The sequence below is a fragment of the Petromyzon marinus genome, chromosome 45 (genome assembly GCF_048934315.1).
Source record: "Petromyzon marinus isolate PM22_M1 ecotype Great Lakes invasive population chromosome 45, UKy_Petmar_22M1.pri1.0, whole genome shotgun sequence".
Classification (NCBI taxonomy): Eukaryota; Metazoa; Chordata; class Hyperoartia; order Petromyzontiformes; family Petromyzontidae; genus Petromyzon; species Petromyzon marinus.
Window position 1 is genome coordinate 1,358,111 of NC_133711.1, and position 20,679 is coordinate 1,378,789.

The 20,679-nt window shown below is 48.4% G+C and overlaps 1 protein-coding gene across 1 annotated transcript; it reads right to left on the reverse strand.

Annotated features, from left to right (window-relative positions):
- Window positions 1-332: 332 nt before the first annotated feature.
- LOC116952028 (uncharacterized) lies at window positions 333-20,477 on the reverse strand. The gene is made up of 12 exons (XM_032971004.2): window positions 20,247-20,477; window positions 15,527-15,638; window positions 15,055-15,148; window positions 14,652-14,706; window positions 13,543-13,683; window positions 11,412-11,572; window positions 9,908-10,006; window positions 8,885-9,030; window positions 8,586-8,757; window positions 7,579-7,688; window positions 5,500-5,584; window positions 333-845 (listed from the first exon to the last, which is right to left on the reverse strand). Exons 1-12 carry the CDS (start codon window positions 20,359-20,361, stop codon window positions 789-791), a joined length of 1,347 nt encoding a protein of 448 aa, XP_032826895.1. The 5' UTR covers window positions 20,362-20,477; the 3' UTR covers window positions 333-788.
- Between the last annotated feature and the right edge of the window lie 202 nt (window positions 20,478-20,679).

Genomic DNA, 20,679 nt, shown 5'->3' on the forward strand with positions numbered 1-20,679 from the left:
CGAGCGCAGCCCCCCTTTCGCCAAACCGCAACCACAACATCGCGGCGCAAGCGCCTTTCTATTGTGTTCGCGTGAACGAATCAAAACGGCTCGGCGACAATGCGGCAGCCTCGTGACGTCCGCGACTCAAAACTATGACGTCACGGGCGCACGTGCGATAACCCCACCTACCCCACGTGCGAGATGACGTCATCGGCGCGTCCCCACGTGGCGGCCCCTCGCGCACGTGACCGCGGGCGGAATGTATCGGGGACACGTGGTGGATGAGCGAGCGAGTGCTGTTTCATCGCCCACTTGTGGCGACTCGGCGGTGACGACAGCGACAACAAAGATTTAGCGTGGTTTCGATTTTTTTTAAAGAATCCAGTGTCATGTACTAGGGCTTTTGACAATACAAATGAGATTCAACTGAAAGCACACACACAGTGATACACAGGGGCGGTAGTAGGTGAGGGTAGTCAAGCACTTACTAACAAGGGGCTCAAATATAACAGAGACGCGCTGAGCGGGTATCCTTCCGCAACGTTACATTTCTCAAGTCGTATTTCTCGGAGAGCTGCTCGGCTGAAATGGAGTAGGGATTACCGGCTTAAGGCACTACCACTAACCACTAGGCCGATCCATAATACTAACTTATTGAAATATATATCAATTTAAGCTTACGAACTGGTGTAGGATGAAACGAGGCGAGATGGATGTAGCATGCGAAAATAATTCTCGGAACAGCATTCAGGACTTTCTGGCTAAAAGGAAGTACTAAGTGTCAGAATGGTGCAAGTGGTGAGGCTTCAGTCCATGTCTTGCTCTCCAACACTCTGCTTCAAGTACTCCCTGTACAGCTCTCTCTGCAACACAACATGCGCGGGTTAGAGAATCGCACAGCCGAGACCAACGCAACCTTCAGCCATCACAACACAGCAGACTCCCTTCACGACGTCAGAGCCACATTAATACGTATAGTGGTGATTATATTTAATTAATGTCACACGACCGAATTTCTTCGTGCTCTTCACTACGCACCAGGCAATACTAATTTGAGCTGAGTCAACCTATGGGAGACCGAAACGAAACAAAGCAGGTCGTGTACCACACGACGCCAGCTGGAACTGTATTGGGATAGCCATAATGCCACAACATTTGCATCTAAAGATGCAAGCACGGAGAAAAATAAGACCCCCTTCTAAATATACAGCAGGCGTCAGGATCCGGATCGAACCCATGACCTCCTGTATACAAGGCGGGGGAGTTAACATCTCACCCCTGACTGAAATTAAATTCTTGTGCAATGACGACTTCCCAATTAACAACAGTAACATTTGTTAATGGAATACTAAGAGGGTATTTTAAGTGTCCTTAATGAATGAAAGTGAAGAGGACTGGGCCTTGCAAGCCATGCTGCGGGAGACAACGGTGGGATGCGAACTTTGGGAAGCCACAGCAGCCAACTCCGGTGGAGAATGGAGAAAAGAGTCGCCTAATAAAAAGGCACAATCAGCAAGCCTTCTGATTGGTTTCAATCGTCACATTTGTGCAAATAAATACTACCATGTGACCACACTAAAGCCAATCGGCCTCAACGCATTGGTAGTGCTGTACAAGCAAAAACAAATACTCCCGTGTACATGTCGCAACCCCTTTTGTAAATCCACTGCTGGATGAGGTGCCTTCCCATGCTGAGGGTTACTTTACACTGCTTCGTCACGCTGGTTCGTGCGGGTTCAAGGCAGACAGCTGACACGTGGAAGTAAACGCAGTGCAATGGATTATGCTGCACTGCCCTCTGTTGCCCACAATCAAGCCCTGCAGCTTATAACGCCGACCACACACGGTGTCAGCCCATCCCAATAACTATTTTGGCTTAATCCAGCTTATCTTCCGAGACCTGACGAGGTTGGCCACATTCCGGGCGATTTGCCGATGAGCACTATGAGAATTAACAAACAGAACGTAGGCAAGTGTTTCGCACATCAGGGGTCGCTGGCTAGAACGTTAAGCGTGGCCACGGACGCCCAATGGAGAGCGGCGCAGCAACATCCCAGGGGGTCCCCTCTCCGCACAGTCCCCCCAACTGTGAGCTCTCTCCACAGCAGCTGTCAATTCGCTGCGGTCAGGACGACCCTAACCCTCCCACCTCACCCCGGGGGGGGGGGAGGGGGAGACACCTACAATCCTGATTATTCTGCTACATTGTACCCAAATTACAATGCGCCATCCTGGTGGCTTATCAGCGATGAAGATGACAGAAAAACGGATGGACAGAGGGGTCTATTTCACCACCAGAAATGCCAATACAGTAAAACCTTGGATTGCGAGCATAATTAGTTCCGGAAACGTGTTTGTAATCCAAAGCACTCGTATATCAGCTGTGATCACGTGAGGCTCGGCAGACAAAGCGTATACATACTACTCGTATTGCAAGACCTCGTTCGTTTATCAAATTATTATTTATTTAAAAAATTTGCTCGTCTTGCTAAACACTCGCAGACCAAGTTACTCGCAATCCAAGGTTTCACTGTATAAATTAAATCCATCAGTCTATGAGCCTTCCGGACCGATATTGTCCGGCCGTATTGCCTAAGCAACAAACTCTGGATGGGTTTCAACATCCTGAGTCAAAAAATACTGCTGGCTTGCATGGTGTTCAGAGGCAGGAGCACTCAAAGAACACCATGGGGCCATTCAACTTGGGACAGGAAAACATAAATGTAACATGCCGTGTTGGTGAATTTTTGGTAATAAAATAGAAGTATTAAAAGGCTCTTTTGCTGAGCAGGCTGCACGATGCTGCGGTGCTAATGTCCAAGGTGTTGAAGTTCTTAGTTCACCCAGCTCCATGACATTTTAGCCGGGGGATGGCCCATTGATATTGAATTTCCGTGATGTGACTGCACATCAGAGTAAAAATATTTCTTTATACTGGAGAAATCCGATAAGCTATAAAACTATTTTCACAGATGTCCAATAGGGGCACGGGGTAGGAACGTTACAACAAACAATACGCTGGTTCGTGCAGGTTGAAGGCAGATAATTTAGATTGTTTGTTACAACAAACAATACAAAAACAAGATAGTAGTGCAAGTACAAGAAAGGTAAACAAATCACCCAAACAAATACAACTAAACCATCCCCTTCCTACCAGACAAAGCCCAGATATTCACTTATTTTTCAGACGCGACCTGGCCACAAACGATAGCTCAACAAAGTGGCTTATGATTTAGACATTCATAGCAGCAAAATCATCAAAAAAATCTCAATGCATGTTTCTAAATGTGGAGGGAAAAACCGGAGGACCCAGATAAAAAAATCTACACGACCACAGGGAGAACATACAAACTCCATACTGATTACATACAGAAGTTTCACGTACATTTAAAGCTGGTGCTTGAGCCGTGCTGCCAGCACTCAACAGTCTATTGTCGTGAATGTTTACAAGGGATCATTAACATCCACTTTGCAGCAAACCTCAAGTCGGTCATTCCCAGGTTTTAAAAATCCAGCGTGGCTACAGTGAGATTGCACACCAAGGATTGCTCACAAAGCGGCCGAGTCGTGGCGTGGACGCTGACCGATCTATACGTCCACCCAACAGCCCAACATTGTTTGGGTTTGAGGTGAGGTTCGCGAATGTGCAGAGTGGATGCCAAGTTTTGCTGTTTGTGAAAAGCACTGTCCTAGAGGGAAAAAGCGGCCTCGTAAAGAAAAGAGACGCGATTTTCATTGGCCAAGCGCCTCCCTAATGTCGCGGTTCACAACCCCCACAACCACACATTCCAAAGGCGTTTTCTATTCAGCCAAACTCATGGTTCGGCAAGACTCCTGCCAGGACATGCAGGGACCTGCCGTTGGACTGCAATGCGAGCACCCGCCGATGGTTCCCCTGCTTTCCTCGCGAGCACCTGTGAGCCTGGAGCAGTTACCAAGGCAAGCAGCCACTCTCAGATCCCCTACAAGAGGGACGTCGTCAGTGGAATTTATTTGTTCATTATCTCATTTGGGCTTTCAGCTTCAGGGCACGTTGTGGGGTGTATTGGATTCCTCCCCACCCCATGACATAAGAAAGATCTCAACGTGACTACAAAAGACTGCCCTTAATTGACATGAAAATTATATGGCTGAACCTACGTATGTAAATGCAATACATATGCAGAGTGAGTGTAATCTATTGTGTTATAGGTAGATTGTCACATGGCAGCCATCTACCCCAATCTGGCTCCCGCCCCTGGCTGAACTCCTTTGTCTTCCCAATGCGATGCCACAATAATTTTCCTTCCCCCAGCTTTCCGTTACCCCTCAGCTACGACCAGGACTACCCCAACCCCTCCTTAACACTCCCCCCGCCTGTTCTACCATCGCTAACATGACACCACCACTTGTAATAACCCCATTCTTCATCTTAAACCGTTATCATCTCATGTACAATTATTTTAATTGCTGTTAAGCGCTGTCGAAAAGGCGCTACATAAATCAAGATTTAGATAACATAAGGTTTGACAATTCCCCTCCACGTGCAGGATAAACAGACTGTCACGGGGTGATATCCCAGCGTACATCGTGTTGTCACCTGGTCGGGGTCACGTGACTCAGTAGCGTAATTTGCGTGACAACCACCACGGGATATGCGTTCAACAGTACTAGGCGAGGTAGTTAACATCTCGCTAGAGGCCGACCGAAATTCGGTTTCGGTTTCGGCGTCGAAAGTTGGCATATGGTCTCTTTCGGCAAACTTTCGGTATACTTTCGGTTTCGGCCGAAAGTAAATTTTTAACTTTTGGTCTGGTTTCGGTTTCGGCCGAAACTGTTATTGACTTTCGGTCGTCATTCGTCAATTGAAGATCTATTTTTAGAATATAGCGCTAGTGCTACGTCTATCACTCTGCCTATCGGCCGGTCAGTCGGCGCTAGGCAATCCTATGCGATAGGCTGCACACACACAAACACACACACATCAGCAGCAGCTTGGGAGCGAGGTTACAGCAGCAACCATGGTCTGCTATACGACCGGTCAACAGACGGCAGCCTGTCTGGCTGAATGCGGAAAAACTATTGTTTCTTAACTACAACATTCGTTTGTTTGGATATAATTACTAAGTAAGTAACACCTAAAGATTTGATATTTAGCGACTTTTACTGCAGGCTCTGAATGATTAGTTCTAGATTTATTTTTAATTAAAGTAGCATTGCATTATGACATATTTCATAAATCTTGTGTTCGGTAACTTCGGTTATATACCTTTCTGTTCCGGTCTCGGTCGAAAGTGAAGTTAAACTTTCGGTTTCGGCTTCGGTTTCGGCCGAAACCGAAAGTGAAGTTAAACTTTCGGTTTCGGCTTCGGTTTCGGCCGAAACCAGAAATTCAGTTTCGGTCGGCCTCTACATCTCGCCACTGTGGCACCCTCCTGTCCAGCGAGTAAGAGAACTAATAATCGAGCAATTGGACGTCCCGGCTCTATGAGTGATGGGTCTGAGCAGCGCAGACGGCAGCGGGGTTAGCGCACACACCTTCCTTGGCTTCACCACCTCCCGCACGTACTCGTGGATCTCCAGCAGCTGGCGCTTCCCTTTCTTGGTGAGGACAGACCTCGTCCTGCACCAGAAACGCAACGATGGTGTCGTCACTACAGCCGCAATTGTAATCGTCATCATCATTACTGTCATTCATGCTGCACCACCACCCAGTGCCATCACCACCTCCACCACCACCAAAAAAACCACCGCCATCAACAACACCATAACCCACTTGAACCACCACCATTTACATCACTATCAACTCCACAATAGCGGTCATTGCCATTATTGTCATCATCACATCAATGACATCACCAGTACCATAACCATTATCATGACCATCATAACTTTCAACATCATCAACACCACACCACCATAACCACGATTAACATCAATGCCAGTGTATGTACATGTGTCAAGCCCATGTTCCAAATATAAAAAAAAACTACTGTACATCCTGTGTATCATGCGCATCCGATCTCCCAGGTATTTCTTGTGTTGCATTTGTCCCATGCTTTGACATTTCCTGACAACCACACGTTCTGGGCATCCTGTGATGCACAAATTCACATCTCCTCGATACCCACGTGTTCTATGGGTCCCAGGTATCCCACGTGTCCCAGGTACCCCAAGTGTCCCAGGTATCCCACGTGTCCCACGTGTCCCAGGTATCCCAGGTACCCCACGTGTCCCAGGTATCCCCCGTGTCCCAGGTATCCCACGTGTCCCAGGTATCCCACGTGTCCCAGGTGTCCCACGTGTCCCAGGTACCCCACGTGTCCCAGGTACCACGTGTTCTATGGGTCCCAGGTATCCCACGTGTCCCACGTGTCCCAGGTATCCCACGTGTCCCACGTGTCCCAGGTACCCCAGGTATCCCAGGTACCCCACGTGTCCCAGGTATCCCACGTGTCCCACGTGTCCCAGGTATCCCACGTGTCCCAGGTATCCCACGTGTCCCAGGTATCTCAGGTATCCCAGGTACCCCACGTGTCCCAGGTATCTCAGGTATCCCAGGTACCCCACGTGTCCCAGGTATCCCACGTGTCCCAGGTATCCCACGTGTCCCAGGTACCCCACGTGTCCCAGGTATCTCAGGTATCCCAGGTATCCCACGTGTCCCAGGTACCCCACGTGTCCCAGGCAACCCCACGTGTCCCAGGTATCCCCACGTGTCCTGTGCTTCCTGTAAGAATTATAATGGTAAAATAGCTAGTTTAGTGTTGGCATTAAAATTGCCATCACAAAGGAAAGCACTCCAATGTTTCACAGACACACATGCTGCAGTGGTTTCACTGCATGGAGCGATATTGCCACGTGTAATCCCAATTAAGTAATTTACAGATAATTTTAAGAATTTGGCAAATTTGGACCACGACGCTGACATACAATGGAACTAGTCATTTCAAATGATGTAATGGGACCTTAAACTTCCACTGCGAGGCAGACCGTGTATACTTTACAGTTGCAACACCCGCAGTTACAACCAGGGCAGCCTGCCAGATTATAACCATGGTGGCGAGAGGTACATAGAAGGCTGTGGGTTCGACCCAGATGCCTCTATATTTGAAGTATGCATGTTCTTCCAGTGATCGTGTGGATCTTTCTCCGGATCTTCTGGTTTTCCCCTCCACATTTAGAATCAACATGCGTTTAGCGTAAATGGCTGCGATAAATGTCCAAATGATGATAAGCCATTTCTTTGAGCTATTATTTGTGGCCAGATCACTTCTGAAAAAGAGCTATATAGCTCAGTGGGCCTTACCTGGTAAAAATAAAAAATAGTTTAATAGTTTTTAGTTTAGTTTATAGTTAGTTTATAGTTTGATAGAAATGCGAACGTCTACAACAAGTGGCGAATGCCCTACCACGTATCACCACCATTGTGTCCTGCGTGTTGCGGATGTGGCTTGTGTCCCTGTTTGCCCACAGACCCCCGTGCCCCATGTGTCATTAGATATCTCCCATGTGTGCCTGAGGTTCCCCACGCAGCATCGTCCCGCGTGTCGCAGCCATTTCCTGCGTCTCGCACTGTCCCGCATACTCCCGTGCGCTCCCGCACACCGTACACACCTGGGCATCTTGGCCAGATAGAAGAGGATGGCTGTGAGCCCCAGCACGACGAGGAAGGCCGTGGAGTGGCTCTCCTCGGGGACCACGTTCCACAGCAGGTTAAACGGCACCTCAAAAAACAGAGACAAAGATCCTCTGTATAGCCTTCAGAGACTGTTGAAGCAAGTAATGTTAGCGAGCAGCACCTATGAAAGCCACCACTGTGACACATGAGCGGGTGGGTGGCCAGCACGATGCCCGGCTGCCTTTTGTCTCCCTTGCGGCAAGATTTACACATTGCACCAAGTACTCATTTGAGGCTGAGTCGACCTAGGGGAGGCCCAGGACCGGTTCAAATAATTGTCACTGGTCTTGGCCATGAGCGGGAATCGAACTTGGGTCGCCGGGACCTCCACGCGCACACATACACACGCACACATACACACACATCCGTCATGTAGCACTAGAGACTCTTGGTGGAAAGTGCCGCTCGTGAGCACCTTTTGAGCTTGGCACGGAGCACAAGAAGGTGTGGCCAGCACCGTGCCCGGCTTCTGTCGTCGTCCCAGTGTTGATGTTTACACTCTGCTACAAATACTTATTGAGAGCTAAGTTTACCTAGGGGGAGTCACACACACAAACATATACAGACATACATAGACATACACCAATACAATATTGACACGGTACCAATGTGTTGCCAATGCGAATGTAACACTAGCACTGTGCCAAGAGTGTTGACACACAGCAGCTATCGGCGTGATGCTGACACAATACCGGTGGAAGGTAAAAGCCTCTCCTGAAAGCAACTGTAGCTACAAACACCAAAACATGGACCGTATAACTTCGCACTCTCCCAAACATAAATGTAAATTTGGTGGGTGGGTGAATCTGCAATTTATCAACTCTCAGACAAAGCAAATCTTTAGCTCAATCACTTAAGAACTCAATCCATAATAGTTGCTCTTCATTGGTGGTGGGAAATCATCACCACCAGCGAAGGTGTGGTGCTGGCCTGGTGCCCTTACCGAGATCACGTAGAGCAGCTCGGTGAGGTTGGGCCCCAGCGCCGCCTCGATGGTGCCGTACTCGAGCGAATTGTGAAGCAAGTCGGCCAGCAGCGACAGTGGCAGCACCAGCGCCAGCAGCCCGTACAGCAGCCCGCGGACCCACGCCGTTCGGTTATGCTGCCGCGCCTCGCTGCACGCGCACACGCGCGGACCGTGTGACGCACGCACAAACGCGCACGCGCAAGAGGCGCAAAAAACAAATGGTTTGCATATCCCCCCACCCCCCAACCCAACCGCCACGCGCCCACGAAGCGGACCTGTCGTCCGCGAGCTTCTGCGTGACGTGAAGCGCGATGACGTCGCAGTCCCTCTCCAGCGTGTTCAGCGTCGTCTGCACCATCTGGTCGATGGTCTTCTCAATCGTGCGGCACACGTCCTCCATCTGATTGACACAGCGGCTCGCCTTCACCGCGCGCCGCCGACGGTGAACAAAGATCCGACTCGAGACTTCATTATTTCAGCCGGTGATGCCCAATGAGCTAAGCAGCTCTTCTACAAGGACGAACAGCCTAAAACAGTTGTAGCAGTTAACACTGGCACATTCGCGAGCTCTCACGGGATGGCTGGTTTTCCACTGACTGCCATACTCAGCCGGAACCGAACCGTGCTACTCTGGCCTCACAAGTAGGTATTTGAATCTGTCTTGGAGTCAAGCAGGGCCAAACAAACACATACATGAGTACTCACACATAGATGCATACAAATAGCATATAACGATACCACTCACTCACCCATGGCCTTTCAATACCAACTGCTGAGTCTAGAAACACTGTAACCAGGAACGTTATTGAACCATACAGTGAAAATCATAAAGCACAGACAAATACGAGCAAGAAAGCATGAAATTGAGATTGTGTTCAGGCAGGAATAGTATATCATTAATTTGGTAATCATTCCATTCTCATAGAACAAGGCTGTCATGAAGGTGCTGTCTTTCACATAAACTGCACAGTAGGGGCAATGTTGCTAGAGTAATATGAGTAATATTTAGAAATTTGAAAAATCTGTACCATGACACCGGCAAATAACGTCCCTGGCTCTTAAAGGTCCAATGTGCAGTAGATGGCGCGTATTTATACGGATCCGTACACCCGCAGTATTAACCAGGGCGGCCTGCCAGAATCTAACCGTCAATCGAACGGCCACAAAGCGGCGAACGTGCTACCACCAGGCAATGTCACCTCCACTTGACCTCCCGGGTTTTTGGGGACTCCCCCGAATGACACTCGATGTCACTGAAGGGGGGTTGGATGGTATGTGCGCGGGATAGCGGGGCTCACCCGGTTGGGGTTGGGGATGTAGATGGTGGGCATGTCGAAGCCACACTTGTTCAGGCCTGGCCGCTTGCACAGCTCTTGCACAATCTGCATCATGACACGCTGCAGAGAGACAACACGAACGCGTTTTGTTAAAAGACTGGAAACTTCACACGGCAGCTGCGTACCTCACTCAGCCTTAGCCAGCTCCGAGGGTTACATCCGTACAGGTATGAGAGTGAATGTGGACACCACGGAGGTCGTCAGAAAACTGCCACAATACTTAGCTCCCACCTGACCCTCCTGCCACAGTTCAGAAGAAGATAAAAAAGGAGAGCTATGCCAAGGCATGAATTCTGACCAGGGTACACAATAGAGCCATTAACACTTCTCACATAGAGAAATATCCACTGATGCGGATCCTTCCCTGCTACATCCATATACAGAAGAGATTCACTCTGCCATCTGCAGTACAATCCGGAAAACTAAAAAATTCGCACATTTTTTGACCGTCCGCAACTGCTCCCATAATGCGCGGCGCACTGCGGCGGATTGAAAACACTTTGCAGACTGCAAACCGCGCTTCGTACGAGTGGGTAGGGCTAACGCAGAGCTGCAGAGGCAGAGCTGCAAGGAAACCTATGGGTAAGATTTTTATCTAACAGTTTAATTTTTTTGGAATAGCATCTGGAAAGTCTAGCTGTGCTGATGTGAAGTGTTTCGTAGAAAGATATTTTAGCATTTTTTTTTAGACTTGTCACGTCGAAAAAAATATAAATATCCCTTTATCACGATAGACCCATATGGCAGAGATATGCAATATGGGGTCTTAGAAAAACTCATAACCTCGGAATACGTTTATTTAATGCGGATTAATTTAGCGGCTAGCCATGTGCTGCCATTCTCCTGTAATCCAAAATTGTTAGCAGATTAATGGAATCGCGCGAATCTTTCCTCCCATAGTCGGCAGCACACCGCGTCGTCACGGATTATTTGGTCAAACCTCTGCGGTGCACCACGGATTACAAGAACTGCGATGTAGTCCCCACACATCAACTCGGACTATTGGAAGTTGTACAGTTTGTCAAAACATTCATAGAGTCCTTGAAAAAATATTTTTTCAGATGAGGAAGTACTGGTGGTCAAACTTGCAGAAGTAATTAAACTATTTATTTCAGAAGCGACCTGACCACAAATGATAGCTCAATGAAGAGGTGTATCACGTGGACATTTATAGCTGCCAAATACTCTTAAACGCATGTTGTTTCTAAATGTGGACGGAAAAACTGGAGGACCTTGAGAAAAATCCAGGCGACCACTGGGAGAACATGCAAACTCCAAATATACAGGCATCGTCATGGTTGGGATCGAACCCATGACCTCCTGTATTCCAAGTGAGGTAGTTAACATCTCGGCACCGTGGTGCCACTGCCCTTCACAGTGTGCAAAGGGGGAACGCTTGGGGACCGACTGGGATAACCGTGGACACGACCAGAGCGTGCACGGTGCCAGCTGTGTGGGGCCACACCTGGCGGTCGATCTCGGTGCCCGCCTCGTCTGCCTTGCTCAGGAAGAAGCGCAGTTTGTCGCCCTGGTGCTCGTTGAGTCGCTCCACGATGTTGAGCGTTCTCTTGCAGAGCGCCTGGCCCATCGGGTCGAAAAACACGAATATTAGGTCTGCCAGCTCACCTGGAGAATAACGACATTCAACCAATCGGTCAGTCCATCAGCCGGTACACTCGAAATAAACAATCTACAGAGCAGTGAAACAGTATTTGAAGCCACCTGAGAGACAATTTTAATCATTGAAAACATTCTTCGCAACGCACGATGGTCAAACTGAGTTTTTATGATTTTTTTTTTCAAACACCATTCTACTCTGCTCGCTTGGCTCCATATGGTACCGTTGTGATGCCTATCCGCCTTCAATAACCACCCAACTCATATACATGTTCTGCTGTGTTTGAGATTCATGTGGCTTCACAAGTTATTTGGGACAACATTCCAGAACACGACGTTTGCTTTGCTTATATTCATCTTGCATTCAACACTGCAGCTGCCTTCATTGGGGAGCTGTGCCATGGACAATATGACACATTCATCAGAAACATAGACACAAAGATAATGAAACTAAGGCAAAAGAGTTTGCACGAAAGTATTTAGAGATGCGTGCTGGGAATAAGACCGAGATAAAAAGGAATACAGGGATCAAACACTCTAACGCCGTGTTGATCAAGTGGGCTTGGGCAGGACGGTGTTTGATGGTTGAGGCTCGTGATGGAATTAGAGTGAAATAAGGGATCACAACTCGGAGGATCACCATTGAGGAGGCCGAGTGATGAGGCCAGCTCGCGTGCTGAAGCAAGATGGATCCGCGGGCATCGCGTGACCGTTAAGAGACGGTGACGTGGGGAGGCCTTCATTCATCCGTGGATAGGTCGCGGCCAGGGGTCGGCAACCAAAGTAACAAGAGCTATTTTTTTCAAATTCGGTCAAATACTCAATATTTCAAGAGCTGAGATGCACGTGAATACAGGACGGTGGTCCTTAATAAATAACTTCACGAAGCAGTTCTTAAAGAGCCGTATGCGGCTCCGGAGCCACAGCTGCCCACCCCTGATCATGGCAAATGACGATGAAGAAGCCAGTGTTTATTATAATTGCCATTATCATGACGGAAGAAATTAGTTACAATGCGCTCAAAATGTTAACATGTCCCACAGTGCGAGTGCCTTAATGACGACCGTGGGGGAGTCATTTAGTTCGTGCGATGTTCCTCTCGAAGAAAAAAAAAATAAGCGCACGAGATGAGCTGAACGTTGCAATGCAGCGCGTGAACGTGATAGCGTAGCGCATGAAATAGACAAAAACACAGAGACGTATAACATTTCACCAAGAGCGATCAATTCTTGAATTAAATCACGACACCGAATTGTGACATTTCATTGAACCGTGTCATGAATTGATCGCCAAAAGGCATGTGTGCAGTACCGCACACATACTGTGGGGGTGGGCATGCACGTCAGCGTAGAAACATTTTCTTCTCATTTTTTATATCCACCGTTCCCATGGGCTCAAATCCCACCCGGTCCTGTCCCACGAGCCTCTAAAATCATGCATCCTGTTCCTGTCCGTTCCCATAAGCATCACTTCTGTTCTGGTCACCTCTCGTTTTTCATGCTTTCCAACTAAGGTTGAGTTGTAGCTCTGTCCATCAGTCCGTCCGGCTATTTAGCTAGCAACGGAATCAGAATAACTCTCGAGAAGATGTTCCGATATAAGTTCAATTGTAATGTGAGATGTGTTTCTATTCAAAGTTTTTCGCTATAGAAAACCGGCAATGTCCTGGCCAAACCAGGTGGTTTGGAAACAAATAAGAATGCGACGACTACAGAATACACCAATAACATAATCCAGCACCTATGTACACCAATAGGTGTAGTAGATACAAATATAAATGAAGCAATGCAATACATGGGTACACACAATGCAATAACGCTGTGCAATATGCAGCTACCATGTATGTATGTATGTTGAAATTATTTCGCTGCGTACCTAGCCAACCGTGCAATACGCCGGTACTAGAAAATCAGTGCAGTGCACAGCTGCAGAAATAACAGTGCAGTTCATTGGTTATATCAGTAAACACGGCTCAGTACCGAGCCAATGGATGGTGCTGTCAACGTCAAAGGGATACTTCATGTCCCCGTCCACCAGGCCCGGTGTGTCGATGAACGTCACAAGGCTGAACTTCTTCTGCTTGGAAGTGGAGATCTCGGTACCCAGGTATTCGGTCACGCCTGTGTGTGCGAAGCACACGAGAAACCACAAGCCCATCACTCGGCAACCCGCGCCCTACACCCGAGACATCACTAGGTGTTACGAAGAGTCGAGTTATCCGAATAACAATAATAACGGCATTTACATATTCAGCTAAATCCTCAATAGGTGGGTTTTAATGCCCACTAATGTCCAAACCGGGCAGTTCCCCCAGACCAAGCCAGATAGCATGCTTACATTGACATATTTACCATATTCCCCAGGTTATAAGCTGCTCCATAAAGTAAGACACCCAAAACTTTGGGGTCATTAAGAAAAACTTTCCAGGAGTAGAAAACGAGGGTGTAAAAAATAAATGTATTAAATATAGCGCGGACGCGAGGAAACAAAATGTGTTTTATAATCGAGAGAATACGGTGATGGTTGAAGTAATAAAGCTGCTGACTGGGCCCGATGTCAATAACAAATATTGTCACCCACACACCAATAGGACTATGAACCCTTTCCTGTTTCAAGATGTCTGCTAGTGGCAGGGTGGGTTTCCTGTTCTTCGCCGAATCTAGGAACGTGCAAGCGGTTAGCGTTAGTTTTATTTAGAGAGGCGTAGCGTTGCTGTTTTTAAAGACATTGTTCGTTCGTTTGTTTCTCAATCCGCTTGTCTTGGCGAGGGTTGCGGCGGCAGCATATTGCGCAAGGCGGCCCAGACCTCCCTTTCCCTCCAAACTTTTTCCTTTAAAAAAAACCGATGCATCCTGCTAATCCTGAAAATACGTTAACCATCAAAACCAGGCTGTCCAAAGCATCGTCCAGACAAAGCCTCGTGATGCTCGAGGCCACTCGTGGTGACATTTTCATCGCAAAATTCTTTCACAAAATAAACAACGACCGCGAGGGAGATGCTCGATGGAAATCGCCACACAAGTGGTCGACCGACCCAATGAACCGGGCCCCGAGGTGTCATCGCGCCCACAGTGGCGACGCAGCCCACCTTTGATCTCCTGCAGTGCCTTGAAGTGCGGGTACAAGTGCAGCGTCGCATTTCCCTACAGCAGACACAGCACAGAATCGTAATGTTTGTTTAGACTGGGGGGGGAGGAATCTGATGAGCTATGAATCTCTTTTTCACGGATGTCCAGTAGGGGCGGATCAGCAAGTTACAAGAATAAACAATACAAAAATACGATAGGTATGCAACATAGAGAAAAAGATAAGCAAGTCACGAAATATATATTTTTTTAATGAATTTCATCAAAAACACAAACATCCCCTGTGTGGCCTACAACAGACTGTTGGGGCAGAACATCCCTTGTGGCTCATGAGCTGCTTTGTCCACACTGCAGATGGCGTTTGTTGAGCGTGCAGGTCACTTTTAGGAGGACTTCGAGACTCACAGTGAGCGACTCCCGCTTGCGTCCACTCGTGACGAATGTGAATCCCTGTGTCTCGATGGCGACGCCCGTTCTCAGCACGTGCTCCTCTACATACCTAAGACAAAGACAAATATTCCCCGCATAGCCTTAACAGACTGTTGGGGCAAGTGCTGTTAGGGAGCACCTACGAAGGCCGGCACGGCACACAAGGGGGTGAATGGCCAGCACCACGCTTGACCGCCTTTGTCTCCCCAGTGGGGATGTTTACACACTGCACCAGGTACTCGTTTGAGGCTGAGTCGACCTAGGAGAGGCCCAGGACCAGTTCAGATTATCGCCACAGGTGTCGGCCGTGAGCGGGAATCAAACTTGGGTCGCCTGGGTTTATAGCCCAGTGTGCGAACCACTAAACACACACACGTTGAGCATCGTCACCATTGAGCATCATGACACCACGCCACTCCAGACTGCAACACGCACAATGTGGTCTTACCAGTTAATGAAGGAGCTCTTCCCAGCCGAGTGGTTGCCCAGGATCATGACGGTGATTTTCTTCCGAGGTGGCAGGAGGCTGAGTCCCAGCTCCGCCGCGATGACGATGAGACCTGGAGACGGAGTGGTCATCAGTCGCTCGGGAACAGCGAGTGGCAAAGAGGACCATGTGGCACAGACGATTCATAATTCTCACATCGGTGCTGTGAGCTCCCAGTGCTGAGACCGTCAGATAAAGTGTGGCCATGCTGGTGCACGCCTTTAAACCAGCACTTTGGAGGCGACAGGGTTGGTGGGTCACGTACACTTGTGAAACTCGTTGGGCTGGGAGGTTGGCCAGTTGGCAGAATAGTTCATAGGTTCCTGAACCTGTCTGTGTGAGTTTTTGAGAATGATGCTGTGTTATGTGTGGCGAGTTTTCTCTGGATTCCGCTCACACGCAAACAATCCTAATGAAATTGGTCAAACGTCCCAACGCAGGACCTTTCTAAGATGTCTTGAGACTCAGCAAGGTTTTCCTGGGTAAATAAAGAATATTTATAATTAAAGTCAACCACCATGGATTAAACCAGCGTCCAGACAGTTTCATGTTCTCATGACAAGCATACTGCAATGTTTAAATTGAGTTTAGCAGATCATACGGCCAACTCCAGTCCTGAACTTTTTTTAAAGCATAAAAAAAAATTTGAAAGGATAATTTAACCACAGAGAAAACGACTCAATCGCCTGCACAGCAGATTACATGTTGAGGCAAGACAGAATATCAAATGAAGTGTCATTATCACATGGCAGCGGTTCCACAAAAACGTGTAAGAATTCCTTAAGTGGACAATTATTGGAAACTGTATCTATATTGGTTAAAACTGAGACATTGTGCTAATTGAACAGCTGAAAAACAGTTGCGTATGTTTATTGGAAGAAGCAGAGGCAGCAGCTGTCTTTCCACGTGACTGCATGCCAAGTGTGATGTCGACAAAACCATGACCCCGCAACGACAAACCAGCGACAATGATCTAAGAGGACTCAAGTAATGAACCCATGTTGTATTTTTAGAAAGGTGCGTTAAAGAGTATTTGGCTGCTATACATTTCCATATGAAAAAAAACACCTTGTGGCCAGGACGCTTCTGTAAAAGAATTATATAGCTCAGTGGGCCTTACGTGGTAAAACAAAAAAAAAATCGAATTATTCTGCTGTCATATTTTCGTAAAGATCAAAGGAATAAGTGTGGTGGAGGGGTGGTGCAGTGATAAGTGCAGTGCATTATGACCCCGGAGACCTGAGTTCCCAGCCACAGCTACCATCAGTGGCAAGTGACATCTTAACCAATCCAGAACCCTCCCATCTTCACCAAGCTGAACTAACCAGCATGGTGAAGTATGGTCAAATAACCCCAATGACTGCCACAGCAAGGGCAGGCCTTCGTACAGCAGTGGACTGACAACATACTATAAATGATAAAGGGAGACGCATGGGAGCCAAGGCACTTCACTCATTAGCAGCTGACGATAACGGAATGCCTCTTTCACAATCCACAAGAGCCTCTTCAGCAGCTATGGGGCCATGCAACCTGTATCAGCGACTGACGCACGAACGCTTTCACGCGTTTCCACCCTGGACTCTCTCTCTCTGGCTTCCAAATGGACTTTAACACCCACGGGGACGTGTATGTACCGTATCGTGTTGCGTTGCTAAAATGAGCCCAAGGTCTTTAATTAACCATTCAGAGTTTGTCCCCTTCTATGCAAAGTTTGAATTTTAAGCAAAAAGGAAAAGAGGACATTCTATTTGAGGATTACACTGCATACCTAAGGACAGAGTATTGAGGCATCTGTTGTTTCGCAAAGTCGCTTTTTAAAATCCAGCACAGCACACACAGTGGTGGTGGGGACAGCACCACCCTCGATACTCATTGCAGGCTCAGCCAATCCAGCAAAGCGCCATAATACATGCGCATACCAATTTCCCTTGGAGTTTTCATGGTTGGCTGGGGTCATGCCGAAGTGCACGATCCACCTCACCACTGCCCATATATGCTACGGTCAAACAAAAACAGCAAAAGTACATGACGCAGACATACAAAGGCCTCCCCCTTGTCTATTCTGCACTAGCGTGACTAGTGTCCTCTGATAAAGACACAGAACTTCTACTGTAAAAATACATGTTCACGTGGCGATAGCAGTCTTATTAATCACTTCTTCACCAGGGAGATCTGAGACCTTAAGCGGTCACGTGATTATATTGTATTTATAGATTTTAAACCAAGTCTCTCCTGATACAGTAACCATGTGCAGTGCTTATTTCTACTTCTTGCCCTAGAGGTGGTAATTCCACTTGACCGTGGCAGGGCCCACTCACTCTTCCGTTTAACACAAAGGGCATTGTCCACTACCCATCAAGTGGCAGACATTACACATAAGATCACCAAGTGGTCGTCATCATCAACCATGATCATTCCACTGCTGGATGAATTCCTCCCCCAAGCCGCCGCCGCCGCCACCTCTCACGATCCTGCGTTGCATCCAAAAAAACCTGCACCTCCGGTTAGCGCGGTCGGCTACGTACGGTGCGAAAGAAGTTTAACATACATACACACATTAACCGATCTCGTAGCTGCATCTCGTGTGGACGTCCTCTTAAGCTCATGTTACTGAATGCTGGGGACAATGATCCTAAGAATATTCTAGGAATGTTTATATCCATTGGTACATCGAATAACACAGTCGGAACAAGAGCATCAAACCGTGCATCGAACAATAGATGTTTCAACGTCGCCTCACGATATGCTAATACACCTCCAGGCTCATAGAACAAGACATGCCAAATAATACAGGACCTAATGGGCAGACAATACAAACAAAAGCCTACAACATTAATCAGTTATTACAAAAGTGACTACAATACCTGACGGCTCATCAAATCGCAAAGGCAGTGGACCATGATATGCTGAAGGATGCGACCTATTTCCTTGATGAACATCGAGTGTGAGTCCACACAAACACACGCATCGAAATGCGTACAAATATCTCGTTGACATTCATGTAAAGTACAGGACAGTATATCCAAATGAAATGTAACCTTTAGGCTTGTGAAACTAAAGGTGCACAAACGAGGCGTGCAGAAATGGGACGCAAAAAAATATTCAGGTAAAAAGGGAGACGAGAGAAAATAATGGATTGATTCGCGCCCCCTGAATCTTTAACGTTTATTCTCGTCTTGCGTACAGCGAGATTTTGATGAGAGGGCTTCAGTCCAGAGTCCATGTCGTTTTGCTGTTCCTCCTTCCTCTGTTCAAGGAGCACAGTGGTGTATAGCTTCAGTACGGGACTTTTTCCCAGTATCAAAAATGATGAAAATAGGAATAGGTTTTGACCGTTTCTGACAATAAAACCAATTTTTCTTTTCATTATTTTGATACAGGCAAAATATAACTGCTCGACCGCAGCTGTAGGTGCTCTGATACCTGCTTTGTGCTCTTCCTCCCCCAGTTGTTCTCTGGTGAGACAAAGTCTGTCTCTGGTGAGACAAAGTCTGCCTCTGGTGAGACAAAGTCTGTCTGTGGTGAAACAAAGTCTGCCTCTGGTGAGACAAAGTCTGTCTCTGGTGAGACAAAGTCTGTCTCTGGTGGGACAAAGTCTGTCTCTGGTGAGACAAAGTCTGTCTCTGGTGAGACAAAGTCTGTCTCTGGTGAGACAAAGTCTGCCTCTGGTGAGACAAAGTCTGTCTCTGGTGAGACAAAGCCTGTCTCTGGTGAGACAAAGTCTGCCTCTGGTGAGACAAAGTCTGCCTCTGGTGAGACAAAGTCTGTCTCTGGTCTAGGCCAATCCGTTTCAAAGACAATGCAAGTACTATATTATACCAGTGCATGTTGTTTGCATGCTTTGCCTCAAGTACTGTGTGGTTAATGCAGACTTGATGCCTTGCAAAATGGTTTTATTTGGTGTTTTAACACCTGTTTTATTGCCAGTAAAACCTATTTTTTTTATTTTGGTCATCATTACAATGGTTTACTATATGGGCAGTCCCACTACCGTGGCTCGCCTTTAATATTAAATTCGTGACTACGGTTTTACTCCGTATTCTTGTACAGGGGAAATCGGCGAACACAGCAGTCTAGAGCAGTGGTTATTAATAACCATCACTGCTCTAGACTTGCACCCCTTTGCTTCTCAATAGATACTAAAATGTAAAATATTAATACATAGGGTTTGATGAAACAAAGCAAGTTGTAACTTACGTGCCTGTGCTTAATTTGTTTAGATGATTTACCCTCTAAACAAATCGCCCATGCCTCGCACCCCCGGGTTAAGAAGCAGCGGCAGCGGCACTGCTGTACCGACCCGCGGAACGTGGGAACGTGGAATTTCCAATCACTGCCTCAGGGGCCGCCTTCTCAGCCGGGGGGGAGGGAGGGAGGAGGAGGTCGTGGAGCAGAGACGGCCCCGCGAGCTACGCCGCACAGCCGCCGGGCACCCGCTCGACCCCGCGCCATTGCGGGGGACGCCGGCGGGAGCCACTTGGGTCGGCTCTGCTGGCAGCGCCGCCGTGAGACCAGCGCGAGGGACTCTCTCCCTCGCTCCCTCCCCGTGAGATGCGTGAGAGTGACGTGAGAGTGACGAGCTAACAGCAGTAACGGCCGCCCGTTGTTGTTGCGGTCGGTAGTGGAGCCCGACGGTGGTGCGGGTTTGTGTTTGGCCGCTGCTCGTCGCGGCTCCCCTTACCCTTGTCGGGATGCGTGTACGCATCGTGGCACGCCTGCAGGATGCGCTCGTTGGCCGAGAGCGCGGCCGCCTCGGCGGCGTTGGCGGCGGCGCGGGGTCGCGGCGCAGCCGGCATCGGAGGGTGGCCGGCCTCGCTCGGCAACGTCGACAGGCGAGGGAGGCCCGGCTCCCGCGGGGAGCGCGAGCAGGCCGCGGGGACACCGCCCCCTTGCGCGAAGCCACGCCTACGGCTGCGAGGCCACGCCCATTGCAATGAGGCACGCCCACGGGATCACGCCCACTCACAGGGAGCCACGCCCCACTAACGCGAGGCTCCTCCCCGAGGCCTCACCACGGCGAACACGGGTTTGAGATCGGGTTTACCTTCACCCAGTGGTGGTTGCTCATTCCACATTACCGTGGTGGCCGCGGTTGGATTTCTACGAGGCAACAA

What these genes read in the sequence shown, in the direction of transcription:
- LOC116952028 (XM_032971004.2), bottom strand. Translation starts at nt 20,361, where the DNA reads ATGCCGGCTGCGCCGCGACCCCGCGCCGCCGCCAACGCCGCCGAGGCG. An exon ending in AAGAGCTCCTTCATTAACTG is followed by an intron (nt 15,149 to 15,526) that starts GTAAGACCACAT and finishes TCTTTGTCTTAG; the next exon opens with GTATGTAGAGGAGCACGTGC. An exon ending in AGCTGCTCTACGTGATCTCG is followed by an intron (nt 7,689 to 8,585) that starts GTAAGGGCACCA and finishes CTGTTTTTTGAG; the next exon opens with GTGCCGTTTAACCTGCTGTG.